This window comes from Vulpes vulpes, chromosome 10, assembly GCF_048418805.1.
Source record: "Vulpes vulpes isolate BD-2025 chromosome 10, VulVul3, whole genome shotgun sequence".
Taxonomy (NCBI): Eukaryota; Metazoa; Chordata; class Mammalia; order Carnivora; family Canidae; genus Vulpes; species Vulpes vulpes.
Genome location: NC_132789.1, coordinates 38,840,922 through 38,864,525, shown reverse-complemented (window position 1 = coordinate 38,864,525; position 23,604 = coordinate 38,840,922). Strand labels below are relative to the sequence as shown.

General features: G+C 40.0%; 1 protein-coding gene across 9 annotated transcripts in view; it reads right to left on the bottom strand.

Moving 5' to 3' along the window:
* FOXJ3 (forkhead box J3) overlaps positions 1–23,028 on the bottom strand; it is a 142,236-nt gene extending 119,208 nt beyond the window's left edge. For 2 of the 9 annotated variants that reach the window (XM_025983740.2, XM_025983743.2), the window contains exons 1-2: positions 22,722–23,028; positions 1,476–1,536 (exon numbers count right to left, since the gene is read on the bottom strand). In XM_025983740.2, the coding sequence (XP_025839525.1) occupies positions 1,476–1,519 (44 nt within the window). In that variant the 5' untranslated portion in view covers positions 1,520–1,536; positions 22,722–23,028. Of the gene's footprint in view, positions 1–1,475; positions 1,537–3,513; positions 5,315–11,595; positions 14,320–22,721 lie in introns of those variants that run through there. The other 7 variants (XM_072723655.1, XM_072723659.1, XM_025983742.2 and 4 more) reach the window with 5 other exon arrangements.
* Positions 23,029–23,604: the final 576 nt, after the last annotated feature.

The window sequence follows — 23,604 nt, the reverse complement described above, 5'->3', positions numbered from 1 at the left end:
GTGTCAGCCTTCAGCTCAGGTCATGATCCCAGGGTCCTGGGATTAAGCCCCTTATCAGGCTCCCTGCTCAGTGGGGAGCCTGCTTCTCCCACTCCCTTTGCCCCGGCCCCTGCTCTCTCACTTGCTCTGCCAAATATACAGAAAATCTTTTTTAAAAATACAAATTCATTTTTCTTCTGTGGCATTCTAGACCACCAGAATTGCTTTCAAGCCTTAGGATTCCCTAACTTCACATTCATAGCTCTAACAGCTTTTTATCTCTCCTCTCTCTCCTTCTGCCCTCCAAAACTGGGCATTCCCAACTCTCTTCATCACTTACTCTGTTCTAGCCATGCTGACTTCTTCATTAGTCTTCCAAAACACAAGGCAAGTCTCAAGCCTATCAGTTCCTGGATTCCCTCTGCCTGGAATGCTCATATTCCATATACCCCAAATGGAAGAATCCATCACTCTTTCAGTTCAAATATCACATTTTCAGTAAAGCTTTCCTTGACTAAAATGACACACAACCCTATTATTTCCCATTCCCCTTCACTATTTTTTCACTTAGCCCTCATCACCATCACTAACATGCTTCTTGTGCTTGCTCTGGCACTATATATACTAACAGATATTTCTTGTTTATTAATTATCCCCTCCCCAGAATGCAGCTCCATGATTATAGGATTTTTATCTGTTATGTTCACTGCTATAGTCAGCATTTAGAATAGTGCCCAACGACATACCCAGGTGCTCAATATACCAAATGAATACATGATACTGCTCCAGCAGTTACTTGTAACCAGGACATGCTACCATTAACAGTTCACATTCTAGTCTGAAAGATTTCAATTAACAGATTAGATTTAGGTTATTTTTTCAAACTGTGCTCTGGGAACTGCAACAATACCTCAGGGGCAATTGTGAGGGTAGAACATGAAAACCTAATAAGCAAGCAAAAAGTCCTGTATGCTTTTATTCACAGGATTTCACATAAGATTTAATTTGTAAAAAGGATTTAGCAACTTCAAAAACCTAAGACTACTGGATTATATACAACTTAGTTTCTACTTTTTAAGCTTTACTTATTTACTATAAGTGAGGATAATCTCAGTATATTTATATCATGATTTAAAAAGAGATAAAAATAGATAAAACTAGTCTTATTTAATCTGCTACAAAAGCAATCAAACTCTACTGTGTACTTTCTAATTAAAACAACTAGAAAGCAGAATAGTTCTTTAAAAAAGAAGTATAAAAATTTTGTTATTCCATGTATAAGAACATACATAAATTCAGTAGTTGGAAATTAAAATCCAAATCCCATTACTACAAATATCTCCATACACAAAAATATCTCCCAACCCATCAAATAGCACTGTCTGACAAAACAATATTTTATTACGAACCTTAACTTGAAATTCATTCTAATATGACCTGACCAGTTGAACTTTTAAAATGTTACACATTCCAGTAAGGAAAAGAAGAGCACTCACCTTAATGAAGTTACAGATGGACAAGCCTGTCCATACAAACCCATCTGGCCACAAAAAGAATCTGAAAAGTAAAGAAAAGTTAGTTATCAGAAGCTCCAAAGTATATTAAACTATAAATAAGATTCATTTCTTAAAAAAAAAAAAAAAAAAAAAAGATTCATTTCTAATTAAAACACTCTGAAAACAAACAGAAGGCTAAAATATTCAACTCTACCTGAACATTTACCTTTATGAATCAAAAATGCTATTAAACAATGAGAGGAATTATACTGAAGACAGACATACCAGGAAGCATAAGAAAAACACACTATAATTGTAACATCCAAAGGAGCTGAAAACATAAAATTCAACAACTTGTTATGCTAAGTATTATACGGAGAGGATAATAATGAGTATGCAGGTTCCCATCCTCACATAATTGTCCCCTATGCCATCTACTCTTCAATCAAAACAGCGTTATCTTTATTGATTTCTTTTATACTGGACTTAAGACTTCACCTGAAGAAAGAACAGTTCCATCACTTAAAGTTAAAAATAGCACTCAAACAGGAGTTTTGAATAAGAAACTCTAGGTTCAAAATCAACTATGGGGGTCCCTGGGTGGCTCAGCGGTTTAGCGCCTGCCTTTGGCCCAAGGAGTGGTCCTGGAGTCCCAGGATCAAGTCCCACATCGGGCTCCCTGCATGGAGCCTGCTTCTCCCTCTGCCTCCCTCTGCCTGTGTCTCTGCCTCTCTCTCTCTCTCTCTCTCTCTCATGAATAAATAAAATCTTAAAAAAAAAAAAATTAACTATGACACTAAAAGACCTTAAAGAATTTATGTAACCTCGCTGAACCTAAGATTCTTCATCTGTAACTTGGGAATAAATACTGCCTATATAATTCTATTTACTCATCAGGGATAAATTCCAGGTTTGTTGTTAGAATTAAAATCAATGAACAAATGTAAAATTGTCTATTAGTACTACTACCGGGCACAAGGATGATCCACAAATGTCTACAGGTAACATGAATGAGAGAACTTGGAATGGGCATAAGCATAAACATATGTATACACTGCACAAATAGTGGAGACTGTGTACAACTAAAGAGAACATGTTCACACTGAAGGAGATGGATCAGCTGCTATTCCCAGTTCCAGCCAATTGCTGCTAAGGAGAATTAATTGCAAACCCAATATTCTAAGAACTAATTTTTCAAGATAAGCAAGTTATCCAAAATTTTATTTGCATTCTCCTGATTTTTCTTTTCTAAATACAATGTGGACCAAACAAAACATTAGATTCTGTCCCAAGGTTATAACCTTTAAGCTAGAGGCTGAATGAATTCCTTGCATCTAATTGTTCCTGCATGCACTAGAGAGAGACAAGGCACTTCTATTCCTGCCAAAATGACAGAATAGATAGCTTAATCAACATGTCACTGAAAATTACAAACACTGGATAAAATCTTCCAAAATCTTTAAAAATTAATCAATAATCCTGAAGGAAAATAACATCTGATCAAGGCCTAAAAACTAAATATAACAGAGAAACTAAAGAAGTATGCAGGGAACTGAAACCAGCTTTCATTCACCTTCAAGGCATTTTGCCAAACCCTATGAATTTCAGCTTGCACTTAGAAGGCCTAATGGGGCCCAAGGTACAAGAGGCAAAGTCCAGGTATTACCCAAGAGATAGCAAGGAAAACTTGCTTGCTTAACCTTGGCACTGAGTGCCAGCCAGGGGATGGGGGCCTGTGATTGCAGTAAAACAGTATCTCCCCTGATACTGATAATCATAAACTGACTCTCACCTAAGCTGACTCTCCCCTCTCAGGGTTTAAAAAGCTTCATACATAGAATTTTGTTTACAGTAGTCCTAGAATGGTATTATTCCCCACCTGTCCTTGAGAAAAACAAATGCAAATCCTCTCTGGGGAATCTGCCTTTGATCTAGGCCTAGAATTCCCAGATAAGGTACCAAAATAAATAAATTCACAATCAAAAATCAGAAAACCCAGAAGGAATGGGGGATCACAAAACCCAGGAGGGACACCTACCTGGGTGGCTCAGCAGTTGAGCATCTGCCTTCGGTTTAGGGTGTGATCCCAGAGTATGGGATCAAGTCCTGCATCCGGCTCTTCCAGGGAGCCTGCTTATCCCTGTCTATGTCTCTCACGAATAAATAAATTAAAAAAAAAAACAAAACACAAAAGGAAACAAGCCACCTTAGAGTAAGATAAAGCTGAAGTATCAGTTTGCAGAACCAAAACCTCAAAGATCTCCAGATATGGTAATTACTAGACCCTTAAAAAAAAAAAAAGATTTTATTTACTTATTCAATGAGAGTGGCAGAGACAAAGGCACAGGAAGAAGGATCCCTTCAGGGAGCCTGATGCGGACTGATCCTAGGACCCCGGGTTCACAACCTGAGCTAAAGGCAGACACTCAACCACTAAGACACCCAGGCAACCCTACTAAAGCCTTTTTTTTTTCTGTTTTACTTTATGAGTGATTAACTACTCCTCTGTTTCAATTACCTGTATGACTCTCAAATCTCTAACAGGGATCAATCTCCTAATCTCCAAACATAAATATCTAACAACATTCCATCGTGGAAAAAACAAATCTGTCATTCCAAAACAAAAATGATCATCTTTCTTTAATAAAGTTCCTATCATAAAATGACATAAGTCCTTTTACTTAAGAATGGCCTTTTAGCCTAACTCCTTTCTTTGCCTTTGTTAAAACAGAACACCTCTTTCCATTTTTTTATTTCTGTGAGAAATGACTTCTCTAAACACTCCTGAGCTCTTAACCCACTCCCCACCAAAGAGGTAAGTAACTTGATTACTGGGTAGAGCTAACTCAGGACTCTACATCAGGACTCCTCCACAGGCAGTGATCTGGATGCACTGCTCTGTTGACCCTAACAATCTACGTATCAGATGGGCTGTCCCATGGTCTAGATTCGTAGGCAGGGATAAAAGAATGGAGAGTGAGCCAGCCCACTTGACTTTAAGATCTAAATAGCATTCTGTAATATTCTACAACATCAGCTTTAGCAAAAACAAAGGTAACTCCTCCAAAAGTTACCATATGACCCAGCAATTCAATCCTACACACAAATGTATGTATGTATGTGTTTATAGAAAAGAAATCCTCTTGGGGATGGATAGATGGACACACTCACACAGGTACATGTATGTGTGTGCATGCCCAACAGAATTTAAAACATATATGTGCAAAAACTTGCATACAAATGTTCATAGCAGTTATTACTTATAATGGCCAAAAAGTGGAAATAAACCAAATGTCCAACTTATGAATGGATAAATGAAATGTGGTATACCACATTTGGTATATTGTGGTATACAACATTCATATAATATACAATATTATTCAGTCATAAAAAGGAATGAAGACCTGTTACAAGATACAACATGGATGACCTTGAGAGCCTTATGCTAAGTGAAAGAAGTCAGACACAATAGATCACATATTTGGAAAACAGATTAGTAGTGACCAGAAGATGAGGGAACAGGGAGGGACTTCTATCAGGCTTTTTTTGGAATGATGAAAGTGTTCTGGCACTTGATAGCAGTGACAGTTGTACAAATTTGTGAATAAAAACCTTTAGTAGAGAGGCACCTGGGTGCTCAGTCAACTGAGTGTCTGACCCTTAGTTTCAGCTCAGTCATGATCTCAGAGTCATGGGATCAAGCCCCACATTAGGCTCCACGCTCAGTGACAGTCTGCTTGTCCCTCTCCCACTGCTCCTCCCTCCACTAGTGCTAATTCTCTCCCTCTTTTCTCTCTCAAATAAATATAAATAAAAATCTCTAAAAAAAAAAAAAAAAACCTTCAGTATAAAACCACCCAATTATATGCCTTAAAATGGAAACTTTATGGTATGTGAGTATGTATCTCAATAAAAAACTATATTTAAAAACAGTAATTTTGGGATCCCTGGGTGGCTCAGTGGTTTAGCACCTGCCTTCGGCACAGGGCGTGATCCTGGAGTCCCGGGATCGAGTCCCACATCAGGCTCCCTGCATGGAGCCTGCTTCTCCCTCTGCCTGTGTCTCTGCCTCTCTGTCTCTGTCTCTCATGAATAAATAAAATCTTAAAAAATAATAAAAAAATAAAAACTAATTTTTTTCATCTGTTGGTTCTCGTTAAACTCCTCAGTTCAAAATTCCCTCCTCAGGCCAGGGAAAAGGATCTTATATTTTGAGTCCCCCAAACATCAACAACCTTAGGACCTCCAATTAGTTACCATTTACTACCAACTCTAGCTCCCAGGTATCTTTCTGATTTGCTTTAGCCTCAGTGCCTTAGTTTCAGTTTTTAATCTGAATTTTAATTCATTTTTAATCTAGATTACTCCTCCTAAATGGTGAACTCTAGGCTGGTTAACTGAAAGAACAAACATCTGCCAATCTTCTCTCTACCCAGCAAATGACCAGCAAGCAACATGGAAAGAAAAGAAGGCTAAAGTTTACAGTTCGGTCAGGAAAGTCCCAGTGTCCTCTGAATTACAAACTCACATTTCTGAAGCCAGCTATAGTTGAGTATATTAATTCATTCATTTATATCCATAATTTATACAGTTTGAGCTAGTGTCAAAAGCACCTAGTAGAATTTTCTCCAAACCCTTTAAAAACCAACATACAAGTAGGTTTGTATAGAATGGCAACCGGAAAATGAGTGGTAAAGATGAATCATTCACTGATGAGTATGCTTCAATAGAAGCAACTGTACTCTACACTGTCACCAACACAAGATTATGGAATTCCTTTTAAGATAAGCAGTCTTCAAGTGTATATTAAATTGAGTTACAGGGGCACATGGCTAACTCAGTAGAGCATGTGACCTTGATCTTAGAGTTGTGAGTTTGAGCCCCACAGTAGGCACAGAGATTAATTTTTTTTAATAAAATATATGAGTTACAAAGTATTTACATTTAGGAAGATGTTTATCAGACTAACAGTAGTATAATAACGCATTATTTAGGAGCAGGAGGTGAAATGGGATGAAGTATTTTTAAAAAGCTCCCTAATTCTTATCTAATTTTCCCTCTCCCACTGACACAGAGATGTAATGCTTTATAAGTTTACAAAGAACTCAACATTCACAACCTTGAGTCAAGACATAGATTGGAATACCAATAGTGACCTTAGGTATACTATTAATTTTTCTAAGGCTTAATTTCCTACTCTACAAAAGAGAAGATTCATGCCTCAGATTCTCTGTGGCTACAGCTTGAATGAAAGCATCAGCGTAACCTTAGAAAAAAGAACTACAAGTTTGTTTAAAATAAATGCTACAGCACTAGAGGTTAAGAGACTATTCCTTTTTTTTTTCTACTTCTGAACTTAGACCTGTCTTATAAAAGACTTGAAAGTATAAAATTCACTAGCATCCATGAAGGAATAACCCCTTTGACTCATATTACTTAACTGAGCATTGTGACTTGTTATACCATTAGTCACAGGTAATTATTAAAGCAGTCAAAGAAATTACCTACCTTAATCAGCCTGAACAAAAGAAATCTGCCAGAGGAAGGAGTAAAGGGAAAAGAATCCTGCTGAGTAGCCATAAGCTGCCCATCTCACCTCCACCTGAAGGTACTGGAGCAGCTTGAGCTAAAAAGTGAGATCTCAGAGTCCTATGCTCCAGAAAGCAATTAAAATCATGTGAGAATTGGACGCCTGGGTGGCTCAGGAGTTGAGCGTCTGCCTTCATCTCAGGGCGTGATCCCAGGTCCAGGGATTGAGTCCCACATCAGACTCCCTGCAAGGAGCCTGCCTTCTCCTTCTCTCTCTCTCTCTCTCTCTCTCTCTCTCTCTCTCTCTCTCATAAATAAAATCTTTAAAAAAAAAAAAAAATCATGTGAGAATGATCAATTCACCACGGGAGTATTAAAGGAAAACGAGAGGCCAAACATAACTTTGGAGAGCTCTGATAATTAAGAGAAGAGGAACTAGTTTAAAAAAAATTTTTTTTTTAAGAAAATTGTACCGGAGATGGCTGCAAGTGATTTAATGCGCAGAAAAAGCAATAATGCTACATGTTAAGATGGACACATACTGAAAACAGAATATTGGCTTTTATTAAAAGAGAATTAATAGTAAGAGGGTGGGTTTTGAGTCCTAGTGAAAAAAAAAATAGACTGCAAAAGGGTTAAGAATTAAGACTGGGTTTGTAGCTAAAATACAGGGTTAGCTACAAATTGAACAAAATGAAAATAAATGGGAAATGCAATAAGGTCAAGCAGTCAGAGAGGAACAGATTAAGGAATCAGAGAAGGTGAGTATGTTACAACATTCATCACACTGCATCCCCCATTACCCTGTTTTCTTTACAGCTGATCACCAACAGATATGACCTGTTTTACTGTGTTTCTCTCCCACTGGAAAGCAGAGAAATAGTTTCATTCTGTTACATCCCAGAACCTGGTATATAGTTAACTGTCATGTTTGTTCAATAAATGAATAGAACAGGTTCCACAAGCAGTGAAAAAAGAGAGTACAGGTAAACTAAGAACAAAATCTGACTGAAAACTCACTAGACCTTTTAAATAAAATCTGTATCCATCAACTACCTCTCGCTACTTCAAGGCAAATAATTTAGGACCAATCTGCAGTTAGAAAAACAAGTATCCAGAATATATGAAAAACCCTTAAAACACAATAATAAAAAAGTAACACAATTTAAAGTGGGCAAAAATTTGGAGATACAGCTCATGGGTAGAGCATCTGACTGCAAAAATAAAAGGGCAAAGATAAAAGTTACTAAGATCTGTAAGTGTGCATTAAGCACATGAAAAGATTAATCATCAGGGAAATGCAAATCAAAACCACAATGAGATACCACTTCATACTCACCAGGATAACTATAATAAAAAAAAATAGACAATAACAGTGTTGCAAAGGTGTAGAGAAACTGAAACTTATATATTGCTAGTGGAAATGTAAAAGTGCAGCCACTTCACAAACAGTTGAGCAGTTTACTAAAAAGTTAAACAGTTACCATATGACATAGCCACTCCACTCCTAGGGTATATACCAAAGAAATTAAAACATTCATGCATAGAAAAATCTATACACAAATGTTCATAGCAGCATTAAATCTTAACAGCAAAAAAGTAAAAATCCAAATGCCCATTAGTTGATGAATGGATAAGTTAAGATATGCTATATCCATACAGTGGAATAGTAATTGGTAATAAAAAGGAATGATACATGCTACAACATGATCCTGGAAAACATGCTACGTGAAAGAAAGCAGTCACAAGACTACATGATTCCATTTACATCAAATGTCCAAAACAGGCAAATTTATATTAGTAGTTAGACTGTGGATCACTGGTTACATTTAATAAGATTAGTAGTTTCTTAGGGTCTGAGGAGTAGGGGACTAAAGGGGACTGACTGGGGATGGAGTTTCTTTCAGAGAGAGGAAGATGTTCTAAAATTAGACTGCAGTGATGCTTACACAACCCTGTGAATACATTAAAAACACTGAATTTCACACTTTAAATAGGTGAACTGTATATGAATTCTATCTCAATAAAGCTTCAAAAAATGAGAGAAGTTTAGAAGTCCATCACACAAATGTTCTTAAGTTCCTGCTTCCCTCGCTAGTGCCACAGGAGCCACCCCCACCCCCAAACTGGAACAGGAAAGGTAGAGTAAAAAAGTAATGACTTCACCAGAAAGCAATGCTACCACAGCAATATTTTCAAATATATAACCCCTGAATCATTAGTGGTTCAGGAAAGTTTGTTTTCTGGTGAGTTCCACTATTTCCAAACTGTATCATCTATTAATTAAACATGTTTAATGAAGATACCCTTACGGTTCACAAAAAAAAAAAGTTTTATACAAAATTCTAGAGAAAATTCTACTAGTATCTACAAATCAACTACTTAGGTTAACTGCCACTCTCCTCCTAAAACAAGGACAGGTCTGTTGTTCTCTAATAACGGAAGACTAAAAAAAAAAAAAAAAAAAGTGCATGCCAAGCAACAATCAGCTTTTAGCTTTTTAAGACTGTTTTAAGACTAAGGAGTCTGAACTAACTGCCTCTTTCCCGAACTCCATAGTTTATGTCTGGTGTCAAACAGGCAGTAAATGTGGGGGGAGAGAGGAGCTTCTTGGCCAAACAACACAGAGCTATATAGCTTTTTACAAACCCCAAACCTTACTTCCTGCAATTTATGTAAACAGATCACAGGCCACCCTCTTCAAACTAAATCATAACCCAAGTAAATAACACAGGATTCTATTTCTGGGTCTGTCATTAACTCACTGGGTAATCCTGAAGCTTCAGTCTCTCTACTCTGCTCAATAACTTAACCACAATTTCCAGTCCTAAAATCCTATTATGTGGTCTAATAAAGAACTTGTTCCCAATTTACAGATTTGTTTTTAATGGAAAATCTGACAAAAGTATATGAAATTAAATATTATGTTCAAGTCGCTTTTACTGAATGTACTGAAATATGAAAAATTCAAAAGATTGTTTACTTAATCAAAAATGTTGAACTCTTCCACTTTAAACTTTTAAAGGTATTCACTAAACAGAGAGAATAGGCTTTCAGAAGGCTGAAGGGTTTTGAGGCTTTAAATTTAAACTCAGTTATATTTAGAAAGCCAAGATGCCACCTCTCTGGATCCTGTATCTTTATCTTGGGCATTTGATTCATGTGCTTTGCCTGGTGTAATTCAAAGCAAGAGATCCTACCATATCCCTGAAAAGTAAACTGAACACATCAGAATGTACTGATCACCAGAGGAATGTCATACTGTACTGCAACCAAAAAGATAGGAAGCTACAGTCTCCCACTCCTAGAGCTGTTTAACAAAATAAAAATTACCTATCTGGTCCAAAGGCAGTCCACAAACCACTGCCAACATTGTAAGAACAAATTTTATCCCATCACTAAAAACCCTGACTCAAGTCTAGGGTGAAACCTAGGGAACTTGTTAAATAAAAGTATATCAGCTGATTCTGATGCACAGGAACTACTGGTTTACCACATGGCTAGCAGAAAGGCTTCATATCACTTACCAATTATGTTCAATAGGTAATAGCTATCTGAAGTGCTACACTGAGGAGGTCATGTCTAAAAACAACCAGTAATTAGTAGTTTGCCATGGACAAAGTGAAGGGGAAATGGCCACATGCAAACCACGTATCTATCATCTGTGATTCAGACCACCGAAAGGGCTTTTTTTTTTTTTTTTTTTTTTTTTTTTTTTTTTTAAGGAGGCTTCTGGGGTAAGAGAAGAGACTAAGATCTGCATTATTTACTTTTAACTAGCAAAAGCTTTGGCTGGCTGACTCTGGGGGATGGGGTAAGAGGAAGCAAGAATAGGACCACTAGCATAGGTACCCACAGTCTCCATAAATACTTATTAGTATAAGCTTCCCAATATTACACAGAAAAAAACAAGGTTTCTGCTCTCAAAATGTCAATAATCTTGTTTGAAAAATGAAAATTCTGCACAATTATATAAATTTCGTTTAAAAAAAAAAAAAAAGGAGGTTGTGCCTTGAGTTCCACATCTGTTAAAGGTGGGAGCTAGTGGGAACACTGAGTACCAAGCAAAAACAGTATAATTTAGATGGATTCAAGAGGGAATCACCTGGAGGTTCCTCATCAATACATGACTAAAGTAATGGTTAAGATTCCACTGGCAGTATTTTCCAGGAAAAAAACAAAAATATATAATCAACGCATGACACCAGAAGGCAAATAATCTGCTTTGTATTGTTTTGTATCCATCTATCTCTAACATTGGATTGCTGGTTCCTAGTGGTCCAGGTACATGTCAAATTAACTGACTGGGTGGCTCAGTCAGTTAAGTGTCTGCCTGTGGCTCAGACCACGATCCCAGGGTCCTGGGATCAAGCACCGAGTGGGGCTCCCTGCTCAGCAGAGAACCTGCCTGTCCCTCTCCCTCTACCCTTCCCCCAGGCTCATTCTCTCTCTCAAAATATTTTTAAGACTTAAAAAAATAAATAAAATAAGCAAAAAGAAAAAAGAAAAAAAGGCTGTTGAAGCATATATGGCAAATAGCTTAATGACAGACCTGTGATGGGTATATGAGGATTCATTATACTTTACCTACTTTTGCAAATACTCAGCAATGCACTTGTGGACCTTCCTGTTACTTGGTCAACTCCAGCACTGTACAATTAATTCTTTTTCTTTTCTTTCTCAGATTTCAGGAAGCTTAAGAATGACTGGTACTTCTGAAGAAAACAGCCTAGACTCAATCAGAAGAAAACCGGCATTCATTTGTTAGCTCTACTAATAGGAAATCTCTCTGAATCTACTCAAAGAACTTCTTGTAAATTAATATGAGAACTGAATATGAACCAAGAGAGTGACTCAGCTGCTAAAAAGAAACAAAATACAATCTTAAACTTCATTAAAAGAATAGTATCCAGATCAAGGAAGGGCCCTGGTCCCAAGCACTCTTCCCTGGTTGGTTCACAACTGGAGTATTATGCTCTGTTTTGAGCGCCACATTTTAAGAACACTTACAAGCTAGAACGCTTGCAGGGAGAGATATCAACCTAGTGAGGAGTTTAGAAGCCAAATGTAAGTGCAGAATGTCCGAAAAAACTGGGTGTGTTTAATGTGGAGAAAAAAACATTTCCCTGCTTTCCTTGTCACCTCAACCATAGAGACCCTCAGTATATTATTTTCCAGAGGATTTCAAGAGTTGTTAATAAGGATTCCATTGTCAGGTAAGTACGTTTGAGATGAACTTTTTTCTCTAACAGACTTACCATAGTGTTCAACATCCTCAAGTGCTTTATGATTCTTCAGGAAGGATGTTCATTCAGTATTTCCAAATGGAACCATTTGTTCATGCAACAGAAATTCACCAAGCCCCAAATACTTGCCAAACATTTCTCTAAGTGCTAGGGATACAATGAACACTTTTAATATTCTGGATGATACTTTGTGAAAAGACAAGTGATCCTCTTGCTACTCCTCTAACTTGCATTGTGCTCCCATATCTCTAGGTTTTTTTATTATGCTATCAGCCTAGAACATCCATCACTAATCTTAATTCAAATATCATCTCCTCCACAAAGCTTTTCTGATCATAAGCAAAAACTCACTTTCAACAAGCCAATGGCTTTTTCTCTGTATCAGTTCCTTGAGAATAGACTACGCCTCTTAATTATCTTCAGATCTCTCATAATGCCCAAGACAGTGTTCAAGAAATATTTGTGGAATAATCACTGAAATACTTGAAGGATTATCTTGTTAAAGAACGCAAACTAGGTCTCTACTGTTCCACAGAGGACTAAGAGATGAAGTTAAAGGAAATGCTGCCTCAATTAGAACTAATGCAGCCTACCTTACAGGTGTTCAGCGACTATAGGTGTTCTAAGGGTAGCCAAGTAAGTATGTATCAAGAGCTTTAGAGGGAAATCTCACTGGCCTAAATGAAGGATTAACTCTTAAAATTTAGGAACTACTGTACTTCTATTTTAGACAAAAGAAAACTTTTGATAAAATAGATTTGTATCAATTTTAAAATTCCAGGGGCATCTACGTGCTCAGTTAAAGGGTCAGACCCTTGGTTTTGACTCAGGTCACGATCTCATAGCCGTTGTGGGATCAAGCCCCAAGTTAGCTCCCGGCTCAGTGCAGAGTCTGCTTCAGATTCTTTTTCCCTCGCTTTCTGCTCCTCCCGCTCACTCACTCTCTTTCTCTCTCAAATAAAATCCTTCCAAAAAAAATCTTAAAATTAAACTTAAACATTAAGTACCCTTTCACTTACAACTATAGTGAATATATAATAATGCCTGTTAATGTCATTTACAGTGCTAAATATAGAGACACAGTCTCTATTCTAAAAGAATCTAAAAGCAAAACATTGCTCCCAAAGCTAATCTGAAAGCATAGATCATTTACCTTAATAAAAAATGTTCCTTAGGGGGGAAAAAATACTCCTTAGATGACGAAATTCTTTAGATGACTTTGAATATTTTGCAGGCAGAGGAATAACTATGAAGCCATTCACTCCTCTTAAAGATCTCTACAGACACCACTAAATACATTAAGTTCTTCAAAAACCAAAGGTAGCCATTCTGGCTTTTTAGTTAAAAACTAGAGAAAATAAAATAAAATAAAATAAAATAAAAAACTAGAGAAGATACCTCCACATAACAAAGGTTTTCTCTGCAGTCTCTCAAACTAAAAGCTGTAGTCTTTGCTGGCAAGAACCCTGTCTTCTACTTGTTTCCCCAGCATTTAGTAGAATGCCCAGGACATAGCACAAACAGTGAATAAATGAGCAACAAGTTAGAGAAATTAATGAGTCCAATGTCCCTGAATGAAAACAGCACCTTATGGGGCACCTGGATGGCTTAGTTGGTTAAGAGCCTGCCTTCAGCTCAGGTCATGATCCCGGAGTCGTGGATTGAGCCCCACATCAGGCTTCTTGCTCCGCAGAGAGACAGCTTCTCCCTCTCCCTCTGCCCTGATCCCCCTTCCTCCATGCTTGTGCTCTCATTCACTCTCTCTCTCTCTCTTAAATAAATAAAATATTAAAAAAGAAAAAAAAAGAAAACAGTACCTTAAAGAAGCACTAACAAGCAGTTTTTCTTATTAGAAACATGCCAGTAATATGGTAGCATACAAGCAGATCTTAAGTCTAGTTTTCATTATAAACCACAGTGCTATTTTCAGATCACTTATTGATAAGTAATTACTGTAAGTAAACCTTAAAGTCTTGGTTGCTTCTAGGGAACTGAAATTAATTCCTTAATCAGTAAAGCTAAATGACCAAATTCTAATGTGAAGAAAACACAAAAACACTTATTACACCTACAACTTAACCAATAGATTACAATGGAATAATTATCAAACTGATTTATGAACATAACTGTCTAGAAAGCAAAATACTGTGATAGCACCAAGTGTTTAAACTGCTTTTCAAAGTGTTATGATTCACATTTCTCTGAATCCTCTAAATTCTCATACATGTCGAATTTTTCTGATTATAAAAATGATATAAGCTCACAGTAGAGAACTCAGAAAATATAAACAGGTTAAAGGAGAAAATAAAGACTACTCACTGTGATGCTTTCTTTCAAAATTTTTTTTCTATGCAGTTGTAACTTCTTTACATACTATTACTCTTCCTACCCACTAGGCAAGAGAATAGACTCACATTATGACAGTAACCTAAGTTCCCTCAGCAGACTCATGTTCCAGGAACATTTTAATGTCTACATGTTATAGATATGTACTCCCATAAGACCAAATCTGCTATTTTGTAATTCTTGAAAGTGTCCCTTTTGATTCTATCTCCTCCTTGCCTCCAAAATTCTACAAAGACAAAGAAAGCAGACTCAAGTAAAAATATATCCAACAACTGGAAACAGACCCAAATTTAACAAGGGAAGAAGTTGTTCTCAATAGTTTTATGTCCCTAGTCTGATATTATCACAAGACAAATTCTGCTCTACATAGCCCAGGTCCTTTGGGGTCCATAACCTCTATTTTCTACCTCAAAAATCCAAAGTATGTTCTTTATAAAAATTTTGCCAGTTTTCTATGAAGAGTACAAGACCAGAAACAGAATGCAAGATCTTTGTTCCTGTCTCTGCTCTATTAAACGACTTGAGTAACAGTAAGTCTTAACTTGTATCATTTTCTCCGTTTGTCAATAATAGGTGTATTACTTGCCCTACCACTATTACTGGGCTGTTCCAAGGTTCCAAAATCCAACAGATCAGAGAAAATGCTTTTCAGAAAGTATTATTCAAATGTAAGATGGATATTTTTCCAAAACACACATCCCCTATAATAAAGATTATAAAACAGTACTTCCCCAAATATGCAAAATGCCTTTTCCGATGGTGATACTAACTACACACACACACACACACGGTGAGACAACACCATTAAGAACTCCTTACACATAGGGTAGACAGGTAAAGCATGTTATAAATTCACAGACCCAACCACACTAGCAGAAAATGATGCCATATATTATTCATCTCCTGCTAGGACAGTCAACTTGCTCCTGATTACAGCATATTTGACTGTTGTATGTCTGTACTTCCCAAAGTTCTACAGCCAAGGCACAAAACCTTTAGTCATTTTTAACAATTTAATAAGCATCCAGAAACCAGAGTGGTTTAGTAATTATTAGATTCTATGCTTTATTAAATGTGTCAAAGTAAGAGTTCTTGGGGATCCCTGGGTTGCTCAGTGGTTTAGCACCTGCCTTCAGTCCAGGGTGTGATCCTGAAGTCCTGGGATCGAGTCCCACATCAGGCTCCCTGCGTGGAGCCTGCTTCTCCCTCTGCCTGTGTCTCTGCCTCCCTCTCTCTCTCTCTCTCTGGTCTCTCATGAATAAATAAAATCTAAAAAAATAAATAAATAAATAAATAAAAGTTCTTGAATACAGTCCTAATAAAATCATATTCTTATTTATCCTATATTTTATCTTGTCACAGTACAAAAGTCTGACATGTATAAGTCTCATTTGCTTTCTGTTTCAGTTGCTTTGTCTCAATTCTATAAAAAAGTAATAACCAGTTTGAAAGACATCACATTCTCAGGTTATCAGTTAGTATGTCATGTAGAATAGAAGCCGAAGCTACCTAACTACAAAGGTTACTTAAAATAAGTAGAATGCCATTGTTATAAATATAAATACAACATCTGGTTCCATATAACAAAGCTATTTCCATATCCCAACAGATGGCCCACAGTAATAATGCTTTGCTGATCTGGTTATAACAAATTCTATTAAATCCAAAATCCTGTATAGCAGATGCCTTTTCCAATTTCAGTGTAAGTCAATCTCTTTAACCAAAACACTGTGCTTTGGTTCTTGTTATTTGTGCACTAAAATCCAATTATGCCAATTAAGATGATCAAATTTTTTGACAGGTGTTATAAAATGCCACTACGATGTTTTCTGAGTTTTCAAGAAAGGAGGGTAGAGTACCTCTATCTAGGACTGAAACACTAACTGCTGAAAATGGAAAACAAAAACAAACAAAAATTCAGTTATAAAAAGGCTGAGGAGAGGTAAAAGTAAGCTTTAGCTGTCCCAAGCCAAGGTTTCTGAACAGCTGCAACGTGAAAAGCTAAGTGATTAACAAAGCCAATGGTGAAGAGCACTGAAAATAATGCAATTTCTGAGTTGAAAGGCTGTTAGGAAGGACAAACAAAAAAGGTGCTTATAAGCATAAACAACATGTATCTCTGTACACTAGAATCAGGTTCGTAGTTTTTAAAAATATGGACACAATGTCAGCTTTAATTTTGCTGTTTGCTTCCCCAACATACTCAATATCCAATCTTCATACTCTCATCATGCCCTTACTTGAAATATTACCCTCTATTAACTCATAACACAGTAAGCAGTACAATGTAGTGATTAACAGCCACTAAGTTCTGAAAATAGACTGCAGGCGTTCAAATCCTGCCTCTTTCCATCCCTGGCTATAGAACCTCAGACAAGCTACTTAATCTCTCTGTGCCTGTTTCCTCTCTGTGCCTATAAAATTGATAAAAATAAAACCTACCTTTTAGAGTTGTTATAAGGATTATATGAATAATAAACATAAAGTACTCATAGTAAGTTTTGGACCCATAGTAAGGCTTCAGAAAATGTTCTCTACTATTATTATCATCACATAAATACCCACTGGTGATCTGAAGAAAAGACAGGAATATGAAATGACTTCTCTAAATCACACAGCAAACAAGTGATAGAATCTGGTTTAAAAAAAAAAATACACACACATACAGATTTCTTCATTTTAAGTCCTGAAGATTAATCATTAAAAATTACTGATTTACTAAGAAGATTTCCCAGCCCCTGTAATTATCCAGAAATTCACATAGGAATCCTTTAACTTAGACAATAGCACAGAGTAGCAGAAATGGCAATGAACATGGACTAAGAAGATCCCACAGCTCCATTACAGATTTAGATGTACAATCTTGAGTAAGTCACCTAATCTAAACTTCGAATCACTCATCTTAAAAAAATGCTTTGCCTACATCACAGGACTGTTGTGATATGAAATGAGATGATGTATGAGAAAATATATGTTAAGTGTTCAAGGGCCATGTCTTACTACTCATTTTTATATCCCCAATTCCTATTAGAAGGCATAGCAGAGGTTACAATCTAAAAGAAAAGCCACTGGAGGAATGAGATTGACAAGTAAGGGCTAAGATGAAGAAAGGGAAAGGTTTTTACAAGAATAAGAAACCCAAATGTCCAACTAATGAAGGGATAAATAAAAGGTAGTATTGCCATACAATGGAGTATTATTCAGCAATAAAAAGGAATGAGATACTGATACAAACCTCAAGATGGATAACCCTTGAAACATTATGCTAAGTCTAAGAACCCAGATACCTTATGCTGTTATGATTCCATTTATATGCAATGTCCAGAACAGAATACAGACTTTCTTTTATGGGTTGATGAAATGACTAAAGATGACTGTGGTGATGGAAGTACAACTTAATATACTAAATATACTAAAAACCATTGAACTGTATAATTTGGATGAGCAAACTATATACTATGTAATTTATACCTCAATAAAACTTTAAAAAAAAAAGAGTAAGAAAAGTTTGTGAGAATCATTCAAGTATAAAGTCACTGGTTTTAGAATACATTTGTTTCTCTTTTTAAGGAAAAAAAAGTGAATTTTCTGATATTTGAGTAGCTCTGGACAAGAATGAGACTGGTGGAAGCATTAGGAAAAAATCCTTAAAATTACAACACCGGGGCCCCCTGGGTGGTACATTAGCTTAAGAGTCTGACTCTTGGTTTCTGCTCAGGTTGTGATCTCAGGCTTGTAAGAAGAGCCCTGCGTCAGGCTCCACACACAGCACGAAGTCAGCTTTAGACTCTCCCTCTCTCTCCCCACCCCCTAAAATAAATAAATCTTTTTTTTTTTAATTTTTTTTTTTTTAAATAAATCTTTTTAAAAAAATTACCACACCAGACCATAATGTCTCTACAAATCCTTCCGTGGAAAACAAACACCTATTCTTTCCTTTCAAAATTCTAAGGTTAAAATTTACTTCCCAGGCCTACCTGAATAGTCTTCACCATGCTGTTTTTGAACTTTCAGACTATCTCTGACACTTATCAACCATATTACTTCTCCTATCCTTGGCTTCCATATAGCACTGATGTACTTACTTCCTGGTTCTCCTCAGAATGTTTACCTGTTAGTCTATAACGTCACCCAAAATTCCAAACCTCAAAGGTCTTTCACCATCATACTACTAACTTCCTATCACTCATCTACTCACCTGTTTTTTACTACCATCTACAGCCCTGGTCAGTGAACAATCAATATTTTTATCTCTATTAATCCTATAGTAATGTACTACAAATATTTCAATCTTACTCTAGTCAATTCTTTATGGTCTTTTCTAAGGCTGGGAAGCAGTACTGAGGCTCAACCAAAATAATTTCTATCCTATTTCTATGTGACTTTGCAATGTGGAGTACATTGTTTTCTTCCAAATAGATATCTGTTCTTCAGGGTGCTAGGGTGGCTCAGTTGGTAAAGCAGCTGCCATTGGCCCAGGTCATGATTCCAGAGTCCTGGACTCCTCACTGGATGGGCAGCCTGCTTCTCTCTCTCCAATACTTGTGCTCTCCTACTCTCTCCCTCTCACAAATAAATAAAAATCTTAAAAAAAAAAAAAAAAAAAAAAAGATGTTTTTCTAATTGTTTTGCTTAAACTAGTCTTCATTTCCAGAGTCAGACCAGCAAGGAGAAGAGACCATCAGGACTGGCAAGAAACTAGCCTGCTACTGAAAAACTGATTTTACCCCAACTAATGTTGCCCCACAGTGATACTTTCCTAATTTCCTATTATCAATCATCCTCCCAGGACTCTAGGCTTTTATCTTTTAATGTTTTATTTGCTATCTTCCCTTCGTCCACAATCATCACTAAGTTCAAATTAATTTTTACTCACACATACATCTTCTTACATATCCTATGTTTCTTTCTTAGGACAGTTTCATTTAACAATTAAGTGCAAAAGCTCAAAGATGAGACTGCCGGGGTTCAAATCCTGGCTCTGCAAGGATTTGGGACAGGTTACTTAACCTCTCTGTAACTCAATTTCTTCATAAGAATAGTAAGACCTTGGGGATGCCTGGGTGGCTAAGCGGTCTAGCGCTGTGTGTGATCCTGGAGTCCCGGGAACAAGTCCCGTGTCAGGCTTCCCGCATGGAGCCTGCTTCTCCCTCTGCCTGTGTCTCAGCCTCTCTCTGTCTCTCATGAATAAATAAAATCTTAAAAAAAAAAAAGAAAAGAAAAAAGAATAGTAAGACCTTTAAGAAGATTCTGAGATAAATACATATAATGAGCTTAGAACAATGCCTGGCATACAGGAAATAATAAATGTTAGGTATTATTTTATTTCCATAATCATTACCTTGTATCGACCCTCATCTCATTCCCCAAATTCTCCAAGACCATTCTTGTCAGTCTCCTCACTCCAGAACACTCCGATAATACAAAACCTTCCTCAGGAACAACATGCACTATCTTACTTCTAATCTAGAATCCAATATGATACCCCAACAAACTAAACATTACATTCTTGATAGGTCCTCTACCAATACCCACTCACTAATCCTGAATTCATTTATTACTACTTACCAATCCAGACTCTCTGTGCAGGTCAACCGGCTTGCTGTATCTTTTATACACATTGTCACTTCTCTATCTCTGTAAATACTCCTTCACTCTCCTAGAATACATCTCCTCCCCTCTGAAAATTCCTATCTTTTGCAAATCTCACTTATACTTTTGAGGTTGGGCATTGTTATCCCAACCAGGCGTCTGATGTTGCTTGGTGGTTTATGAACACGTATGTTACGTGTTGTTTCCCCATAGAAGTTGAAGCATTTATAGATAGAGACATATTTTATTCCCGTGTCTCTTCACACAGACTACTTCACACGCAGCACAGTATTTTGCAGGACACAAATGCTGACTTGCTAAAAAAAAAAATATGCTTCAGAATACATCAGAAAAACAGTCTCTATTTTCCACTGCCCCACCCATACTTAGCATAATGAAAGCAGATAGAATCTGTATTTAAATATTATTTTGCATAGAATACACTAGCAATTGTACCACATAAAAGGAAAAATATATATACACTCAAAAAGAATGCACAACGCAAAAAAAAAAAAAATCAAGAAAGAGAATGCCAGCCAACTTGGAATCTAAAAAGTGACTTCGTAATATTAAAGATTTTTTTATTTGGCCCAAACTAATGAACCAAAGAGAGCCAAAATAAACATGTCCTGACCCCATCCAACAAACACCTCATAAATACATGAAAAGTTCCCAGTATCACAAATATCGGTAACGAGATTCACCTCAACTCCGAGACACTAAAAGAAAACAAAAATCCTCAGGTGTCTCATAAAAACGAAAAACTTTAAGAATTCAATCCCAGGGATCCCTGGGTGGCACAGCGGTTTGGCGCCTGCCTTTGGCCCAGGGCGCGATCCTGGAGACCCGGGATCGAATCCCACGTCGGGCTCCCGGTGCATGGAGCCTGCTTCTCCCTCTGCCTGTGTCTCTGCCTCTCTCTCTCTCTCTGTGACTATCATAAATAAATAAAAAAAAATTAAAAAAAAAAAAGAATTCAATCCCACCTCATGAATATATGCCATCCAAACAGAAAAGTGAAAAGAGCTGCTGCTTTTGTATAAATATTTGCTCTGGTTTAGGAGGAATTAAGGCTTCTCTCACTGCGAGTGGAGCCTGCGCCCTGTTAAGGGATCACACAGGAGCGAGACGCCTCGGCAAAATGCAAGGAGCCCTCAACCTGGGACGCGGACATTAAAGGAAAACAAACTACCCCCAAAACGCGTTTCAAAACCAGTTTCAGAAAACAGAGGAGCGCAAAGATACTCAACAGAAAAAAAAAAAAAAAAAAAAACAGGAGAAGTGAAATAAAGGAGCTCCCACGACCTCTGGGACTCAGGGACACTACGGAGCGCCGCGTTCCAAGAGCCATACAGGTAAGCAGATAAGTACTTCCACAACACGCACTCGTCTCGCTGGGAACCAGAAAGGAAAACATAAAAAATAAAAATGAATGAATGAATGAATGAGGGTCTGGAAAAGACAAAACAGATGTCCACCGGCCGCTCGGTGCCCGGCCAGCCCGACTCCGCTCATTTGGGAATCCGCTTAGAGACGGAGACATAAACTAGCGCAACACAGGAGGGAAAAAAAAGAAAAAAGAAAAAAAAAAGGAAAAAGAAAAACCTCTGCCAACCAGACACACAGAAAGTAGAACGGAGAAGTGCAAACTGCACACCTCGGTGCATCAGCAGCTAGAGCACACTCTGGTGGAGTCGCAGGCAACGGATGGGGCGGGGGGGGGGGGGAAGAACGAAAACAGCTAAAAGCGGAGAAGGGAAGAGATCTGGGAAAGTAAGCCCGGCCGCGTCCCCCGCGGCTTCCACTTTCCGAGAGTACGACGCCGGCTTCTCCCGCCGCCCCCAGCCTAAGGTCGGCCTGGGCGACGCGCACTGACCCTACGACCAGCCTCCCGGAGGACGGAGGACGGAGCACCGCGCAGACCTCCCTCCTCGCCAGCTGCAAAAAAATGGAGGGGGGAGGGGGAGACACCCTACCACGTGGGCAGGATGAAACACACACAGGACAGCAACACGTCCGCACGGAGCGGCCGCTCGCCCCGGTGCCCGCGGAGGACGCGGCGTCGGGGTGCGCGGGCCGCTCCCGCAGGCACCCCCGGCGGCCGACCCCCCCGCCCCGCCCCGCCCCGCCCCGCGGCTGGAGGGGAAGCAGCTGCCTCGTGCCGAGGTCGGGGGCCGGCGGGGGCCGGCGGGGCGGCGGGCAGGCCCCGGGGGTGCGGACGGCCGCTGTCCGCGCGCTCGGCGCCCCCGGGAAGCCCGTCCGGCGCCCCGGGGCCCCGCTGGGGGAGGGGCGGCAGGCGCGGAGCCGCCGCTTCCCGGCTGAGGGGCAGCAGCAGCTGAGGACGAGCGCCGCGGGGGAGGGAGGGACGCAGCGCTCGCCGCCCTCCAGCCGCCGCCGCCCCGCCGCACGGCCGCGGCCGAGAGGGGAGCCGCCGTCTCGCGGAGGGCAGCCCCTGCCTCCGTCCCGGGAGATGCCCCAGCCCCGCCTCCTCGCCCGCCGCCTCGGCCCCGCCGCCCCGGCGGCGGGCACTCACCTCAGGCTGCGCAGGCCGGGACGGCCCGGCCGAGCCCCCGGCCGCTGCGTGCGTCTCCGCCTCCCGGGAAAGGCCCCAACGGCGCCTGGTGCGAGCGGCCGAGGCCCCGAGCAGCGCCGAGAGCTGCGGCGGCGGCGGCGGCGGCGGCGGCGGCGGCGGCGGGAGCAGCCAACATCCGGGGCCGCGCACCCGGAACTACTTCCCGGCCCGCTCCCCTCCCGCCCCGCCCCCCCGCGACGTCGCTGCGTCAGCGCGTCACCGGCCCGGCGTCGGCGGCGTCCCCTTCGCTCCGCGGAATCGGCGCGCGCGGGATCCCTCCGCGGGGACAAGTAGTGCCCCGGGGCGCCGGGGGCGCCGGGGGCTCGGCGGCGGGGCCGCCCGCGTCTGGCGGTTCCGAGCGCTTCCGGGCGTCCCTGCGCCTCCGAGCGGCGGCTGGGGACTGGGGGCGGCCCCGTAGTGGGGGACGGCAGGGACCCGCGGCTCCCGGACTCCTCGGGCCCCGGAGCCACGGCGCCCTGTGACCTTGTCCGCCCCCCCCGCCCCCTCGCGGTGGCGACGAGCGCCTCCGCCTCCGCGGGGAAACCGGACCCCGTTTCCACCTTTGCACGGCGCGGGCACCTGGCGCCGTCAAGCCCAGGCTTCTAGGCCCGTCCACCGAGCCCATCCCCGGTCGAGCCTTAGCTTCCTGCTTAGAGCACAGCACCGAGGCCCTTCTGATGCTACACCGGTTGTCCCGGTTACGGTCCTTGCTCCCAACAGGTGGAACCTGCAGAAGGGTAGCTCGGAAGACGTGAACCTCGGAATCTCCTTCTACGTCAATCTTCACGGTTTCTTTCTCTAGATAATTAGCCCTGCGGATCCGCCCTGTAATTTCATGCTTGAT